The sequence below is a fragment of the Pongo abelii genome, chromosome 1, assembly GCF_028885655.2.
Source record: "Pongo abelii isolate AG06213 chromosome 1, NHGRI_mPonAbe1-v2.0_pri, whole genome shotgun sequence".
NCBI classification, from domain to species: Eukaryota; Metazoa; Chordata; class Mammalia; order Primates; family Hominidae; genus Pongo; species Pongo abelii.
In genome coordinates this window covers 227,522,793-227,541,444 of record NC_071985.2, presented here as the reverse complement: position 1 = coordinate 227,541,444, position 18,652 = coordinate 227,522,793, and the positions used below count along the sequence as shown (strand labels likewise).

Genomic DNA, 18,652 nt, shown 5'->3' with positions numbered 1-18,652 from the left:
TTGGCGACAGGAGTACTGAAACTGGAACAATTCGGAGGGCACCGCCCTGGTGCCTGGATAACGGAAACATTCATTTATGAAACAGTCCTGCTTGTGACAATTCATTGTGCTGTATATTCAGGAGATGACCACTTTTCTGCATGTATATTCTATTTCTATAAAAATACAAGGTTCTCTAGAAGAGGTGGGCCTCCATATTTCCATCTCTGCATTTTCTCCTTTTTCTTCTTCTTGCTGTAGTGTTTTGTTTTCCTCCCAACTTTTAATGCATTTCTTGCTACACTTATCAATATACCACCTGTACCAAACCCTGGTGTTTCAAACATAAATCATGGGAAAATAATCTTTTCCAGGTAGGTTTACTTATGTGATGATGTAAAAGGGGCTTATTTTTTTTCCCACACGGCCATTACAAATTATTTTCTTTTTTTTTTGAGATGGAGTTTCACTCTGCCACCCAGGCTGGAGTGCAGTGCTGTGATCTCGGCTCACTGCAGCCTCCGCCTCCTGGGTTCAAGTAATTCTCCTGCCTCAGCCTCCCAAGTAGCTGGGATACAGGCACACGCCACCATGCCCAGTTAATTGTTTGTATTTTTAATAGAGATGGGATTTCATTGTGTTGGCCAGGTTGGTCTTGAACTCCTGACCTCAGGTGATCCGCCTGCCTCGGCCTCCCAAAGTGCTGGGATTACAGGCGTGAGCCACTGCACCCGGTCACAAATTATTTTCTTTGTGCAAATTTTAATTGTCCTTTTCTGTATCTCATAAAGTTACAAGTACTGGATTAGACAGATTTAACTGACTCTCAGTTAGACTGCTATTTCCTGGTTATTAAAATTAACCTAGATGACAAGAGAGTAGAATATCTACTCTGCAAGACATTCTTTAATCTTATTAATAAATGGCTTAATATGCTATTGATTAAGTAATGTAAATAAGATGTTTCATTTTTAATAAATATCACATTCAATAAAAGGTTAGATTGGTCCTTTCATTATAACTGAATAGCTAAGGTCACTGGTTCGATATTTCATAAATGAGAACCTCTTTCACTCTCACAGAAATACTGTTATTTCAAAATGCAATGAGATTATCATTAAGAATGATACCTAAAGGTACATTCTTATCCTAAAATTCTGTAATAAAAATTAAGAAATGTATCATACTTTAAGTCTATAATCTTTCATCATCTCAATCACCTGGTTATATTTTCTGGCTTGACTATATGTTAGGTCCCAAATTAAGTCTCAATAGACTATAAAGACTGACATCATACAAAATATCTTCTCCTACCACAAGAGGATGAAGTCAGAAATCAATAACAGGGCTGGGTGCAATGGCTCACACCAGTACAGTAATCCCAGCACTTTGGTATCCCAAGGTGGGAGGATCGCTTGAGGCCAGGAGTTCAAGACCAGCTTGAGCAACATAGCGAGATCCTGTCTCTAGAAAAAAATTTAAAAAAATTATCCAGGCGTACTTCCAGCACCTCAGGAGGCTAAGGCAAAATAAGCTAAAACATGTCTGGATAATATGTCTGTACCACGACTGCATTTGGTTAGGATAGGCTAGATCAGTGGTTCTCAAAGTGTGGTCTGGGGCATCCCAGGAATCTCTGAGACCCTTTCAGGGATCCACAAAGTCAAAACTATTTTTCTAATAACACGAAGCTGTTATTTGCCTTTTTCACTCTCATCCTTTCTTGAGTGTACAGTGGAATCTTGAGGTTACAGGACGTGTGATGATCTTGGGAACAAACATGAGCCTAAAAGAGGCAATCCTTCAAGATGGATCCTGAGATACCTAAATTTAAAATAGTCAGGTGGCCTTTTGCTGACTAGAGGTTGCACAGTTTTCCAAAATCCACATCTTTTTATCTTTGGAGCTCACCCACCTCAATCAATCCAAGCTCATCTGCCCCAGCCAATCAGGACTCACCTGTATCAACCAATCAGAGCTAAGCAAGTTTCAATCCTTCATTTACATAAATGGACCTGATTGGGAACCCACGCAGGAACTTTGGCTATAAAACCTGAGTTTTCCTTTTGTTCTCTGGAACCCACCTTTGTTTTATACTGCAGGCTGAGTTTCCCCGGTTTGCAAAGTATTCACTGGAGTAAAATCTCTTTTTTCCAAATTATCTTTCAGAGAACTTTTAGTTACAATATCATTGTTCTGATGTTTAATGGAATGTGTGTACATGTCTTATGTTTTCTAGAAATTTCTAAGGTTGGTATAAATACAAGAGTTTAAATAAATACAAGAGTTTTGAGATTAACTCAATTAGCCCTCAGTTCCTTGACTGTGCTATCGTTGGTTATATCTGCTGTGATGTCTGTGTATCTATAATCTCATTATTGTCCAATACAGTCATTTTAAATCCTTAAACGTTTTCCTTGTGCTTCTACTGAAATACATTTGTATTTGTGTCTTGTTTTACAACAATATTTTAGCAATTACTCAGTTTTAATTTCTGACTAAATATCAATAGCTATAATTCACATAAACAAAAGCTCTTTGGGATCCTCAATAACTTAATAACTTAAGCATGTAAAGGATAACATTAAGAATGTAAAGGAATAACTTAAGAATAACTTAAGAATGTAGTAACTCAAGAATATAAAGAAATCCTAACACCAAATAACTTAAGAATGTAAAGGAATCCTTATGTAAGGAATAACTTAAGAGTGTAAAGGAATCCTAACACCAAAAAGCCTGATAACTGCTGGGCTAGATGATACTGCAGTAACAAACAATCCAAAAATTTCAATGGCTTATTTCTCTCTCACTTTACATGTCCATTTGACGCCAGCTAGTATGGTTTGGCAATGTCTTCAGGTCCCAGGTTGACAGGTCCCAGGATGACAGAGCAGTCATCCTGTGCCAATCACCAAGGCAGAGGGGAGAGCAGGCTCCCTGGCTCACACTGGCATTTAAATGCTTGGACCTAGAAGTGACACACCTCACTTCCACTGACATCACCAGCTAGAACTAGTCCCAAGGTCGTCTTGCTTGATCACAAGGACACTAGCAAGTGCAGTCCTACCATGTGCTGGGCAAGCAAAGAACCAACCACATTGGGTGAACGGTACTTATACCTACCATGATGATGATATTTAATTTGATACTTTGAAGACTGAATAGAGCATGCAAATAACAACTTAATAATACCTCATATTTATATTCACTTTGGGAATACTAAAGCCACCAGGTTTTTTGTTGCTTTAGCCTATATTTTCAAACTCGAACTTCCAGGCGATGTATCTGTATTACTAAATTTCACCAACCAAGGCTCCACAAACTATATTCTACTGATTTCGGGAAGTTTGCCTGATTACCACAATTGAAGATTCATTATTGTCCCTATGTTCCCCAATAATCTGATGGAAAGAAACTGCATCAGCTCATAAAAACCTGCAGTGTTTATTATGATAGTTGGTGCTTATACACTTTAAAAGAAAAAGCAGATTTCAGAGCTAATTAACACCAAGACAGCACGGGTGCTTTGTGCTGAGTAAGAGCTGTTCTATGGAGAGAAAGAGTGTCATATATTATTTGGTGTCATTTAGTAGATACTGATTATACTAAGAGAGCAAGCCACTTACTTATCAGGCATTAAAAAGCAACCACTTAACTGGACTTGGTAAAAAAAAAAATTCCCTATTTCATTTTGTAAAGGTTCCAACCATATAGCCTGAAGCTTTACACAATACAGTCCCTCTTTTTTTTTTTTGAGACGGAGTCTTGCTCTGTCGCCCAGGCTGGAGTGCAGTGGCATGATCTCGGCTCACTGCAAGCTCCGCCTCCCAGGTTCATGCCATTCTCCTGCCTCAGCCTCTTGAGTAGTTGGGACTACAGGTGCCCGCCACCATGCCCGGCTAATTTTTTGTATTTGTTAGTAGAGACGGGGTTTCACCGTGTTAGCCAGGATGGTCTCAATCTCCTGACCTCGTGATCCACCCACCTCGACCCCCCAAAGTGCTGGGATTACATGTGTGAGCCACTGCGCCCGGCCCTAGTCCCTCTTATTCCCAGCTCCACCATATTCTGATGGCATTTTTCCTGCTCAACGCCCCCCTTCTCTCATTTTCATTCACATGTAGAATATCTTTGGAAAGTCTGGAAATATGGGATTCATCCTCAAACAGAAATAAACCCCAATGATATATTTGGAATCATACTACAACATCAAGCACTGTGTAGACTGGAGTAACTCATTCTGCCTGACTGATCTCCACAGGAACAATCCAAGTAGAACAGGATTTAACGTGAGACTAATCTGTATCTACGGTAAAAATGCAGTTCCATTTAATTGACCAAAAAAAAAAACAAACAAAAAACGACCAAATACCATACAAAAATATATCTGATCCATCTGAAACTTATTTTCTTTTACAAATGTTATTAGTGTTGCTAGTGCAAAAGATGATAAAGTAACCTTTTCCTACCTCAATAAGAAACATAAGAGGAAGATAATCAGTATCTGCCAGATGCAAAGGACAAGCCCAGCAAAAGGGAAAAGCCGTCGTTTCATCTTCTGGCATGCTATTCAGTCCTGGACTGAGTCTCCATAGGCCTTGACTCACTCTGGAGCCTGAGCATAACGGCATATGTTTGAATTTGCTCTCCTCCTCTTGTACCTGATTTAGATTTATCAAATTAACAACAAATAAATTCCTTCCAATAATAAGTTCCTCTAGAATTTGATTGCTAAAATTGCAATGTATTCCTCAAGAATACCAGTAGACAAGGTGAGTATGTCGTTAGCAAATACTTATCACTTCAATCAGTAAGTTTACTGAATGTCAACTGGCTTTAGAACCCACTAGGGGCACAAAAGAAATACAACATGGTCTGTAGCTCAGAGAAATTACACATAGATCCCTATCTATTTCCTATTCCCCACCCCCCCCAAAAAAACTCCATGTAAACATTGATTTAACTAAACAATATAAAACAGGAATGCTAACATTAATGATACAGAAAGAAGTTCACAGAAGTCAGAATGCAAAGAAAACCTCATGGAGGTGGTGAGACCCCAATGAGAACACAAAGGTGGACTCTGATTTACTTTGGGTATCCAAGATGGGCTGCGGCATTTCAGGGGAAAATAACACCCTGAGGAAACAGGCCGGTGTTGGGGACAGAAACACTGACCAAACCAGCAGGCGTAAAGGGGCATAAGAAGGCAGGAAGTAGGTAAGAAACTAATTTGGACACCCAGCTGTCTGCTCAATGTATTCAGCAAACATTTGTTAAGTACCATTATGTGCCTGGCACTGTGCAGGGGATATAATGGTGACTCAGACAGCCACGGCCCCTGACCACACGGTGCTTCCTCTGCAGTGGAAGAGGGCAGAACATCACCACAAAGTAGCCAGAAAATACACAAAACATCTAACTTACACAGGGCTTTAAAAATGGAGCCAAGGAGTTTGACCCTGACCCAAGAAATAAGAGGAAGTCATACAAGGTTTCTGGGTAGAGAAATAATGTCACCAGTATTATTTGTTAAGATTAATTTGGTACAGCTTGACTGAAACAGACAACAAACAAACAAAAAAAACCAGAGAGAGCTAAGGAAACAGCAGCAGAAATTCAAGGCTACGGTTGTGCGGCCAGCAGCCTGGAAGCTGAAACAGAAATGAAGGATCAGAGTCTGCTGAAGTCCTAGAGGATTCACGGATCTACGGGACAGTTACTGAATGTGAAATGGAGAAGAATCAACGAGCATTCCAGGGTTTCGGCTCGAATATGGGTTAGGGAGAAATTGGGAGGTAGTCAGGCTTGGGGCAGAGGTGAATTTGAACACCTAGGTGGCGTGATGTCCAGAAGGCAGATAGAGATGCAGGGTTGAAGCAAGAGACTTAAAAAGGGGGCTCACGCCTGTAATCCCAGCACTTTGGGATGCTGAGGCGAGCTGATCACCTGAGGTTGGGAGTTCCAGACCAGCCTGACCAACATGGAGAAACCCCGTCTCCAGTAAAGATACAAAAAAACAGCCAGGCATGGTGGCGCATGCTACTCAGGAGGCTGAGGCAGGAGAATTGCTTGAACCCAGGAGGCGGAGGTTGTGGTGAGCTGAGATTGCACCATTGCACTCCAGCCTGGGCAACAAGAGCAAAACTCCGTCAAAAAAAAAAAAAAAAAAAAAAAAAATCCAAGGAGGTGAGGACTGAACTGGAGAAAGGGCTATGTAAGGAGGACAGGGAATGTGCAACTGGCAAAGTGAAAAAGAAGGACTGAGAAGCATCACAGAGCTTTAAAGGCGTGTCAATGGTGTCACAAATGCATTTATACAGATTTACAGCTAACAAAATAATTCCACTATTTCCTCACTTAATACTTTAATACTCAAAACGCCTTGAGGTTGGTATCAGACTCCCATTTTACAGATAAAAATCCCGAGGATCGGAAAGATCAAGTGACTTATTGAAGATGGAGGAGGAGTTTATTTGGTTATGGACCCCTAACCTGAAAGATGGTTAGAAACTAATAATGTGTAGCCTAACTCAAACCAAACTTCAGTTCATGAAAGTGAAAGGCAACATAGAAGGAAGAGGCATTTACTATATATATATATACCAGATCAACAATTCATCCAAATTATATAACTAACCAATAAGAGCCTTCCTTATTAATGGCTATGCTCATGACACTAATAGAAATACATGGCATTCATGTGACAGTCGCATGTCCACTGCTATGTCAAGCATTTCCATGCACTCCCACTTCATTCCCACAAAAGCTCTACGACAGTAAAACTGTCTGGATTTTATGGATGAACGGGCTCAGACAGGTTAGGTAATTTGCCCCCCACAAAACCTGCTAGAAACTCAAACTCGGATCTGACTCCTGCGGCTGTGCTATCTTCACAATGACCCCTTCTGAAACTCCACCACTGTCCCAGGACATTCAAATCATCACCAATGAATGCTCCTTGATGCTTAAACACGCAAGGGGTGGGCTAGGTGATTTCAGTTGTCCTTCACTTAAAACCCCTGAATTGCCCAGGCGTGGTCGCTCACGCCTGTAATCCCAGCACTTTGGGAGGCCGAGGTGGGTGGATCACGAGGTCAGGAGATCGAGACCATCCTGGCTAACACAGTGAAACCCCGTCTCTACTAATAATACAAAAAATTAGCCGGGCGTGGTGGCGGGCTCCCGTAGTCCCAGCTACTCAGGAGGCTGAGGCAGGAGAATGGTGCAAACAAACAAAAATCCTGAATTCTACCACATCTTTGTTGAGGACAGAGGTCAGGCTGACCTCCACTGATTTTGGAAGTTTGGCTCCTACAGCCATTTTAGATTTCACTTTGGAAAGAGCTTAGCAGAGAAATAATCAAACCACAAACGAGTCAGAAAAGCTGAACAAAGAGACAGATAAAACAATTCTAAAAAGTTTCTATAAATAGGAATAATTTTTGAAACTTAAGTGAGTTCTACTTAACACAGAGTTAAGGAAAAAACTTACAAAACTCACAAAACACAATACCTCCAAGATGGCAATATAAATTTGAAAAAAAGATTACACAATTAAGTAACAACAGAATCCCAAATACTGAAAAAAAAAAAAAAAAAAAAAAAAAAAAAAAAGGCAGGAAGCACATCACCTGTAAGGTTTACGGGGCAGAGGAGGAATCGGGTCTTGCAGCACACATCTCGGCTACAATCATAGAATTCAAGAACAAATGGGCCCAAGGAGCAAAAATCCTAACTCCTAATCAGAGGTCATTCCAAGGGCTCAGGAATTCTTTTGCTACCATTGTACAACTTGGTTTTCATTACTCTTCCTGGTCATGTTCATATATTTATTTGTTGCCCTTGAGACGAATAGAAAATAAAAAGGCCCTAGTCTCTAGAAACAAGCTCCAGAGTTGCACCAAAATTGATGGCTCAGATCCTATCTTTACAGTAAGAAATCGGCTTATTTCTCCCTAAAAGCCTGACCTTATACCTTCTGTCATTCGTGTTCATCTGTTATACCCTGCCTACTCATGCAGACTTCTTGTGGTTGATCTCTATTGGCTTGGCATTTTACTGCTGAAGAATTTTCTGGCTCCTGTCAACTAGGGAGGGTAGGCTGCACACTCAAAACATGCAGAAGTGGTTCCAACAGTCCATGAGCCAAACAGGAATCCAGCTGTCAGATTTTCATCTCGAAGGAGGTTCCACTCCAAGCTGCAAGCTCCTTCCAGGGACTGTGATCTGTACCAGGCACATGCCGTAACAGTGGTAAAAAGCAGCAATGTTCTCAATTGTCTTCTTTTTAAGAAATGTGTGTCTCCTTTAAAAAATATATGCTATTTTATTTATTCATCTGTTGTCTTACATCTTTTCTTAAACAAAGGTGTAAATAAGTAAAATTAAAATGAAAGGTTAATAAAAAGCAGACACTAAAATTCTACAGCCAAGCAAAGCATGTTGCTATCATGTCCCCTATTTTATTTTCTGTTGTTTTATTACTAAATTCACAGCAAATACAAAAGTTTTCCATTGAATTCTCTTTAAGAAAGAAAATAAAAGAGGTGTTTTGGTAGATAATGCAAAATTAGAGCATTAACATTACAAGAAGCAATTGTTTGAAATGCCCAAAGCAGAAAATAACTGGCTTATAGATCATTAAAGAAACACACTGTAAAATGTAACCTCACGTTTGCCAATCACATTATGAGATGACACTGGAAGTGGTGGGGCGTCCTCAACAGCTCCCTCCCCGCGCACAGGCAGCTTCTCTAAACTCCACTTCCCGGGCACCCTCTTGAGCCCACCCCCGCCCCCAGCTCTGCCTCCTCTCTGCTTGGCTCACAACTATCCTATCTTTACTCCAAACACCCAAAAAAGGTTATCCTTGAGCCTGCACCCTACTCCCATGCTTAGCCCCAACTTCCAGGAAAGCTCCCTATCCCCATGTCAACTTTCCAGGAAGCACAAGTTCAGAGAGATCACTGTCTTTTAAAAACAACAAACTCAGTGTTTTGAACAGAAAGTAAAAAATGCTTCAGGAATTTCTTTCTTTTTTTTTTTTTGGAGATGGAGTTTCGCTCTTGTTGCCCAAGATGGAGTGCAATGGCACGATCTTGGCTCACCGCAGCCTCTGCCTCCAGGGTTCAAGTGAATCTCCTGCCTCAGCCTCCCATGTAGCTGAGATTACAGGCATTTGCCACCACGCCTGGCTAATTTTTGTATTTTTAGTAGAGATGGGGTTTCTCCATGTTGGTCAGGCTGGTCTCAAACTCCCGACCTCAGGTGATCTGCCCGCCTCAGCCTCCCAAAGTGCTGGGATTACAGGCATAAGCCACCGCGCCCAGCCTCTTTTTTTTTTTCCTTTGACAAGAGCCTTGCTCTGTTGCCCAGGCTGGAGTACAGTGGAGAAGTGGCTCACTGCAACTTCTGCCTCCTGGGTTTGAGCAATTCTCCTGTCTCAGCCTCCCAAGTAGCTGGGATTACAGGCGAGCACCACCACGCCCGGCCAATTTTTTTTTTTCGTATTTTTAGTACAGACAGGGTTTCACCATGTTAACAAGGCTTGTCTCAAACTCCTGACCTCAGGTGATCTGCCCGCCTCCGCCTCCCAAAGTGTTGGGACTATAAGGCGTAAGCCACCACGCCCAACCTCAGGAATTTCATAAACTAATGCTTAGCACACATTCTAGCACTATGATTTTTAGTAATACTACAAGTGGATAGCAAAGTTCATCCTTAGCCAGGATGAAGCATACCAAGGCTTTCTATGTACACGTATGTCTTTCACATTTTTAAATTTATTTATTATTATATTATCGTTTAGACGGATTCTTGCTCTGTCACTCAGGCTGGAGTGCAGTGGTGCGATCTTGCTTCACTGCAAACTCCATCTCCCAGGTTCATGCAATTCTCTTGCCTCAGCCTCCCGAGTAGCTGGGATTACACGCGCCCGCCACCACACCAGGCTAGTTTTTGTATTTTTAGTAGAGACAGGGTTTCACCATGTTGGCCAGGCTGGTCTCGAACTCCTGACCTCGTGATCCGCCCGCCTCGGCCTCCCAAAGTGCTGGATTACAGGCATGAGCCATCACGCCCAGCCTTTTATTTATTATTTTTGTAGACGGAGTCTCGCTTTCTATAGACAGAGTCTCGCTCTGTTGCCCAGCCTAGAGTGTGGTGGTGTGACTGTAGCTCACTGCAGACCCAAACTTCTAGGTTCAAGCAATCCTCCTGTAACCAAGTACCCCCATTTTTCTTTTTTTTTTTTGAGTCTCACTCTGTTGCCCAGGCTGGAGCACAGTGGTGTGATCTCTGCTCACGGCAACCTCCACCTCCCAGCAGAGATTCTCCTGCTTCAGCCTTATGAGTAGCTGGGATTACACGCGCCTGCCATCAAGTCTGGCTAAGTTTTGTATTTTTAGTAGAGATGGGGTTTCACCATGCTGGCCAGGTGGGTCTTGAACTCCTGACCTCAAGTGATCCACTGGCCTCGGCCTCCCAAAGTGCTGGGATTACAGACAGGAGCCACCATGCCCGGCCCCATTTTTCTAAGAGATAGTTTAATTATTTTCTCCTCTCCCCCTTTCCCTGGTATCCTGTTTCCTACTTAGCCCTTTAGAAATGCAAATATAACCTTTCCCCTCCTCCTCACCAGACATCCTCTATGGGGCAAGTTCATCTAACTAGGTGCTCCAAGACGGATCTCTTGACAGTGGATTTGCAGACCAAATCATGTCCCCATGGCCACTTTTACTTATTTCTGCCCAGGAAGGTGCCAACTCAATTGCCAGGTAGATAAAGTACCCAGATAGCAGGGGGACCCCTGCCCTTGCTCATTTCCTCCTTATAAAAGTGCCTGCTTTCTGCTCTAAAAGTGAAGCGGTACAGCAGGACATCGTGCCCCTTCCCCAAGCTGACTTCAGAGTAAATTCACCGGCTTTGTATGCGCCTCACTCTTGTTAGCTGGACTCCGCATGCGGTAAACAACTGACCTGCTTTTTGGCTGTACTTCCACCTTAGGCTGGACTACAGCTTACAGCGCACACCACCATGCTCGGCTAATTCAAAAAAAATTTTTTTTTGGCTGGGCGCGGTGGCTCACACCTATAATCCCAGCACTCTGGGAGGCTGAGGCGGGCGGATCACAAGGTCAGGAGATCGAGACCATCCTGGCTAACACGGTGAAACCCCGTCTCTACTAAAAATACAAAAAATTAGCCGGGCGTGGTGGCGAGTGCCTGTAGTCCCAGCTACTCAGGAGGCTGACGCAGGAGAATGGTGTGAACCCAGGTGGCAGAGCTTGCAATGAGCCAAGATTGCGCCACTGCGCTCCAGCCTGGGTGACAGAGTGAGACTCTGTCTCAAAAAAAAAAAAAAAAAAAAATTTTTTTTTAATTAAAGATGGGGTCTTGCTATGTTATGTCACCCAGGCTGGTCTCAAACTCCTGGCCTCAAGCTATCCTCCTGCCTTAGCCTCCTAAGGTGCTGGAATTACAGGTGTGAGCCACCCCCTAATCCTTATGTCTTTTTTAAAAATAAGCAAAACTTCAAACTTATAAAAATCCAAGAAATAACAATACGTATTAACTAAATATCTACTTATGACAGGCAATTTATATACATCCTCAGCACCTAGCAATGCACATACCACACAGGTCATCCTGGCCTACAGTAAGGGCTTAAGCCATTGTTACCTGTTACCTACATTCCAACATTAAAGAAACTGACGGCCAGGTGCGGTGGCTTATGCCTGTAATCCCAGCATTCTGAGAGGCTGAGGCAGATGGATCACGACGTCAGGAGTTTGAGACCAGTCTGGCCAACATAGTGAAACCCTATCTTTACTAAAAAAAAAAAAAAAAAAAAAAAAAAAATTAGCCGGGTATAGTGGTGTGTGCCTGTAATCCCAGCTACTTGGGAGGCTGAGGCAGGAGAATTACGTGAACCCAGGAGGTGGAGGTTGCAGTGAGCTGAGATCGCGCCATTGCACTCCAGCCAGGGTGACAGACTCCATCTCAAAAAAAAAAAAAAAAAAAAAAAAAAGAGAGAAATTGAGAAGCAGAAAGGTTAAATTACTAGCCTTTAAGCATAGAACTTCCAGAAGAGTAAAATGGGATTTGAATACTGGACTCCAGCTGCAAAGCCCTACATGGTGGTCTCCCTCTGTCCCATTGTTAACTAAGAAGTACTGGTGCCTCCATTCTGCAGGTAAGTAGAGGCTGAAGTTAAATGACTCACTGAAGGTCACACAAGAGGCAGGCAGCATGGGCTGAAATTCTTGCTCCTCAGCCTCTTGGCTTACAGAACACCCTATGGAATGCGGACATCTGGATAACTTGTTTTTGGACAACCAAGGCTTAACTCTATGTGCCTGAGGCACACATTTAACTGGAGTCATTATAAATATCAAACTTTAACATAATGTAGTAGATGGAAAATGAAGGAACTGACCTTTTCAGAGCCATCTTTATTTCTCTTATTAAGAAAAAATTAACTGCCCATCATGAGGTTTGATAAGAAAGCAATGAATGTGTAAACACACACCACCTCACTGCTTTAGGGATTTGAGTGGCTCAAATTGGCACAGTTGAGCCGTTTACACGTCAATTTCTGCAGATGGCTGAGTCAGTGGTCCTGATTGGAGGGTCTGCTGCCTCCTTCTTTGTGGGTGACTTTGACCCTAGGACAATCTTGAGAGTGACCAGGGGACCTTCCTCTACTCTTCTAGCCCTTTCTTTCAATCTGCAGTTCAAACTCAACTGGTGGGTCTTACTCTGTGGCTGTAACCTGCAGCTAAAGAAACCCCGACAACACAAAATTGTGAAAATAACGATCTACCCTGTACCAGAGAAGGAATGAAAATGCAGGGACTTGAGGTAAACTTTTTACTGGTAGGTGACACTTTTGTACTTCTAGTTTCATGGCTGTTCTGGAAGGATGAAGATCTCAGAACACTGACCTCCATATATGGACTGCAAGAAAAAAACTTTATTAACAACTTCATTTTTTACTTAACTGCGTTTTTCCAAAAGTGTCTAAAACTTGAAAAGGAGGATGGCTCCTTAAGGTTAAAACAATTGGGACCAGAGATCTTCAAACAGGTTACAAACACTGCAAAAATGAAATTCTTTCAAAGACATTGATAAAGTTAGAACTGTAGCCATTTGTCTTGGGAATAAATTAGGTTTGAACTGTGTCAATTAAAGTTCCTAATTAATGGATCAGGTAAATTTAACTCTGATTTACAGTTAAGGAATCCTTTCTCCAAATAAATTCTGGAAAATCATCCTGGAAATCTCAGAGGAGTTAGATTTTAGGCACCAGATGATGCTTCTAACACTAAACCAGAAAACCAGTCTGGTTTTGGTGTGCCCAGTTAATGATAAATTACTCCCTCCTCTCAATGTGAGGCAGGCATGACAGATGATGGCCCTGCTCTGTAAACAGGAAATCTAGAAGGAGAATCATTAAAGATCATGGGTCTTGACATAGGAGAATGGGGGGTCCTGTCCAGCTGCCTGCTTCACTCTCTCCAACAGTGTCAACAGCGGGGTCTCCAACCTTTTAGCACCAGGGACTGGTTTCATGGAAGATAATTTTTCCACAGACTAGTGGGAGTGGAATGAAACTGTTCCACCTGGGATCATCAGGCATTAGTCAGATTCTCATAAAGAGCACCTAACCTAGATCCCTTGCATGTGCAGTTCCCAATAGGGTTCACGCTCCTGTGAGAACCTAATGCCACCACCAATCTGACAGGCAGAGCTCAGGTGGTAACGCTTGCTTGCCCAATGCTAACCACTTGCTTGCCCGCCACTCACCTCCTGCTGTGCGGCCCAGCTCCTAACAAGCTACAGACCAGTACTGGTCCATGGCCGGGGGTTGAGGACCCCTGCTCTAGAATACAAATTTAAGGGAATATTTTAAAGTTTAAAACCTGGAGAGGGAGATTCTTCAGCTGATTTTTGACATTTCTATATTAATCCAATATATACCTCTATTATGTTTATAATTTTTTTTTTTTTTTGAGACGGAGTCTCGCTCTGTTGCCCAGGTTGGAGTGCAGTGGCGCAATCTCGGCTCACTGCAAGCTCTGCCTCCTGGGTTCACGCCATTCTCCTGCCTCAGCCTCCCGAGTAGCTGGGACTACAGGCGCCCACCACCGCGCTCGGCTAATTTTTTTGTATTTTTAGTAAACACGGGGTTTCACTGTGTTAGCCAGGATGGTCTCGATCTCCTGACCTCGTGATCCGCCCGTCTCGGCCTCCCAAAGTGCTGGGATTACAGGCATGAGCCACGCGCCCGGCCTATGCTTATAATTTTAAAGCAGGATTCCCTGGTTTTGTCTGGAATTGTTTCCATTTGAGATTTCTGAAGAAAAGTCTCTGAACTCTACTGAACATTGAGAGTTTTGAGGACACTCTTTTGAAGGTACTTTGAAGTATCAGTGGGAAGAGGGCCTTGCCTCTCACAGCTGTACTTAAATGGCAACTACTCTAGAACTGACAGCAAACACACAAACAGGTATTAAGATATTCTTCCAACCACACATTAAGATTTAAGATTACCCTGACTTTTTTCCAACTAAATCACGTTATTTCAACTTCACGTTTGATTTCACACAAAAAATTCCAGTAAATATCAAGTTCAGACATCACCTTCAGAGCTTCTAGAGGAATCCCGGGACGGAAAACCAGCACACCACACCTGAGTATGACATTTAACACCGAGTTTGCTGACGAAGACAACAGAAAGTGACTTCTGCAAGGGGGCATGTTTCATATGGATTTAACCTATAGCCATATAGCCATAAATATGCAAAGTGCCTTCACTCATTAGGAGAAGTAAAAAAAAAAAAAAAATTTTAAGAAATATTTCTTGGCTGGGTACAGTGGCTCATGCCTGTAATCCCAGCACTTTGGGAGGCTGAGATGGGCGGATTGCTTGAGCTCAGGAGTTTGAGACCAGCCTGGGCAACACAGTGAGACCCTGTCTCTACAAAAACTACACAAATCAGCTGGGTGTGGTGGTGTGTGCCTGTAATACCAGCTACTCTGGTGGCTGAGGCGGGAGGATCACCTGAGCTGGGGAAGGTCGAGGCTGCTATGAGCCACGACTGCGCCACTGCACTCCAGCCTGGGTGAAGTCTACTTATATATAAAAATACATATATTTTTCATCCTTGAGTCTAATAACAGTGACAGGCCTGGCCAGGCATGGTGGTTCATGCCTGTAATCCCGGCACTTTGGGAGGCAGAGGTGGGAGGATCGCTTGAGCTCAGGAGACCAACCTGGGCAACACAGAGAGACCCTGTCTCTACAAAAGATACAAAAATTAGCTGGGTATGGTGGCATGTGCCTGCGGTCCTAGCTACTAGCGAGGCTGAGGTGGAAGCACCTGAGCCCAGGGAACTCAAGGTTGCAGTGCACCGTGATCCACCTCTGCACTTCAGCCTTGGCAACAGAGCGAGACCCTGTCTCTAAACAAACAAACAAAATTTCTTTGGCTCCCATCCGTAAGTCCAAAAACAATGACAGGCTCTACAGTTTCAGCAGTTTCAAGGTATACCTTTGACAAAATGTTCACCTAGGACTCTGGCTAAAACTATTATTCTAGACCTGCTTGATCATCTGCACCAGCTGCCTACAGTTTATCAGCACGCCTGATAAATGGCTGCTCAATTACTGACAACCCAGACTAAGTAGGAATGATTTCAGAAAGGCTGGCTTCATTTATTGCTTGACTTATAAAAACTGGAAAAAAAGTATAACTAGCCAGACATCTTCATTTAAAGGGAAAGAGACTGAAGGCTAAATAAATGATTAGCCCATTAAAACCCAGATGACAGGTTGATGGGTGCAGCAAACCACCATGGCACATGTGTACCTATGTAACAAACCTGCACGTTCTGCACACGTATCCCGGAACTTAAAGTATAATTAAAAAAAAAAAAAGAAAAAAAAGAAGTGATTAGCCCAAAGTGTTGATTAATGAGAACAAGAACCCCCAGGTGCCCTATGGCAGCCTAACAAAATCTGCAATTCTCAAAGATATTTCACTGGACATTCTCATAGTACAGTGGCCCATACATTCGAGGGATTCTTTCATGAGGTGCTCAGTGTCAAGCCTCTGAGCCCAAACTAAGCCATCATATCCCCTATGACCTGCATGTATACATCCAGATGGCCTGAAGCAACTGAAGATCCACAAAAGAAGTGAAAATAGCCAGGTCCTGCCTTAACTGAAGACATTCCACCATGGTGATGTGCTCCTGCCCCACCCTAACTGATCAATTGGCCTTATGACAATACACGCTCCCCGCCCTTGTGATAATGTACTTTGTGATATTCTGCCCTCAAGAAGGTACTTTGTAATATTCTTCCTGCCCTTGAGAATGTACTTTGTAAGATCCACCCCCTGCCCACAAAAAATTGCTCCTAACTCCACCGCCTATCCCAAACCTGTAAGAACTAATGATAATCCCACCACCTTTTGCTGACTCTCTTTCCGGACTCAGCCCATACGCGCCCAGGTGATTAAAAAGGTTTATTGTTCACACAAAGCCTGTTTGGTGGTCTCTTCACACGGACACGCGTGACACTCAAGGATACAGTACCAGAACTAGCAGCTTTGTAGTCCAAGGACTGGTAAGTTAAGGTGACAGAATAGCACGGAGCTCACAAGCTGGGCTCCAGAGTCAGACTGCCTGGGTTGAGTTCACGCTCTTGCACTTTCTAGTAGTGTGACTTTAGACACACTACTTAATCTCTCTATGCCTTGGTTTCCTCAAGTGTAAATCAAGGGCTATCATAATACTTACCTTAAGAGCTATCCTCAGAATTAAATGAGATAACAGTACAAACTTCATTCAGCATAGTGGTCCCACACAAAATAAGTTCGTATTATTAACACCACATAGACCAATATTTACTGACAACGCACACTGAACCCGCTTTGGTTAGCATAACCAAACTTGGCTAGCTTTCATTACTACTGGAAAACCTGAGAGATGGAATTAGGAATTCTCTGGCAGGGCTGAAAAGTCTGGACCCATCGGCTTAAAGAAACTGATCCACCTTATGACCTGACCCTGGAAGCCTTCTCGCCCTTCACACCTATCTCAACTCCAGACTAGTCATGAACAAAGGAGTATAGTGGGGCCCTACCACTGCCAGATTATGTGAGACTCTTTCATGTTGTCTTTTATTCGTTGAGGAGACAGGGTACAAGTGCTTGGTGTGAATGTTGAAGCTGTTGTTAGGGCATCACTTTTCTGGCCTAGGACTTCTTCCTAATCTGCAGCCTCCGAGCCGAGGGTCTGTGTCCCGGAGACTCTGCCTTCAATTTCTGGACAGCGGGTCCAGGGGAATGAAAGAGGGCACGAGACGCGTGCCTCTGAGGCTGGACCCACTTAGAGGCAGGGCGTCCCCACGAAAGACTCGGGGACCGGAAAAAGCCCTAAGGACGTTCCCTAGTGGCCTTGACCTTGGTGGGTGAGACTCAGTTTGCCATCCTGCTGGCGGCGGGCGATGACACAGCCCCTCAGCCAGGACGAGTATGTGGGCTGAGCGCGAGACGGGGTCTCGGAGGACTGCGAACCCCACTACGGTGGCCTCCTCCGGGCCCCCGTTTCCTCCTGTGGGTGCGGGGTCTCTGGCCCTGCCCGGACACAGTGCACGCGGCGCACTGGCCTCCAGGAGCTGGGGCGGAGGCCGGCCCCGGCACACCCGGCGGGAGGGTCTGGGCGGTGGGGACGGCTCCGTCGGCCGGTTGGCGTGCACGTCGCCGGGGTCACGCGGCCTCCCCGCCGGACCCGAGCCTCCCGTGGCGGGGGTGGGGCGGCCGCCGCCAGCCCGGCCCTCCCGAACGACCGGGCTCGGCCTCAGCCCCCAGAGCGTCCAGCCGCTGGCCTCACCTCCCTGCGCACGTTCAGCAACGAGTAATAGTCTTCATTGTCCAGCTCCTCCTCGCTCAAGGCCGTCGCCATCTTCGCAACCTTTCACCCCGCCAAACCGGCAAGGCCGTGCTCAAGAGGGGCCAGTGATCCGCGTCAGGGACAGCGCGGGCCAGCCCGGCTGCGCCACAGCGGTCCCTGGCGGCCCGGAGCCGTCCGCGCCCGGCAGGAGTGCGCCTGCGCTTTGCGCCCCCGCTCGGCCTGGGGCGGGACGCGGCGCCTAAGCAGCCCTGGCGGGGTGACCACGGGGGTCTCTCTTCGTGCTCCCAGTGGACGCGTGGCGCGCGGTGTGGCTGCGTCCTCGGGGGCCTGAGATCCAGCCAGGACTCCCTAGGGCTTTTCCTGTACTAGAAAGGGAAACTTTGCCTTTTTGTTTTGTTTTGTTTTGAGACGGAGTCTTACCCTGTCGCCCAGCCTGGAGTGCAGTGGCGCGATCTCGGCTCACTGAAACCTCCACCTCCCGGGTTCAAGCGATTCTCCTGCCTCAGCCTCCCGAGTAGCTGGGACTACAGGCGCGCGCCACCACGCCCGGTTAATTTTTTTCTATTTTTGGTAGAGACAGGGTTTCACCATGTTGGCCAGGCTGGTCTGGGACTCCTGATCTCCCGAGGAGATCCTCGGCCTCCCAAAGTGTTGGGATTACAGGCGTGAGCCACCGCGTCCTGCCTAGAAAGGGAAACTTTGAAGTCACCTCCAGGAGATTGTCATCCTCTGGGAGACAAACCCCTGTG

General features: G+C 44.6%; 1 protein-coding gene across 1 annotated transcript in view; it reads right to left on the bottom strand.

The window, feature by feature from the left end:
- The window catches only part of DNAJC11 (DnaJ heat shock protein family (Hsp40) member C11), a 67,886-nt gene extending 49,917 nt beyond the window's left edge, over positions 1-17,969 (bottom strand). The window contains 1 exon segment of the mRNA NM_001131873.1: positions 17,883-17,969. Coding sequence (NP_001125345.1) covers positions 17,883-17,954 — 72 coding nt within the window. The 5' untranslated portion in view covers positions 17,955-17,969.
- Between the last annotated feature and the right edge of the window lie 683 nt (positions 17,970-18,652).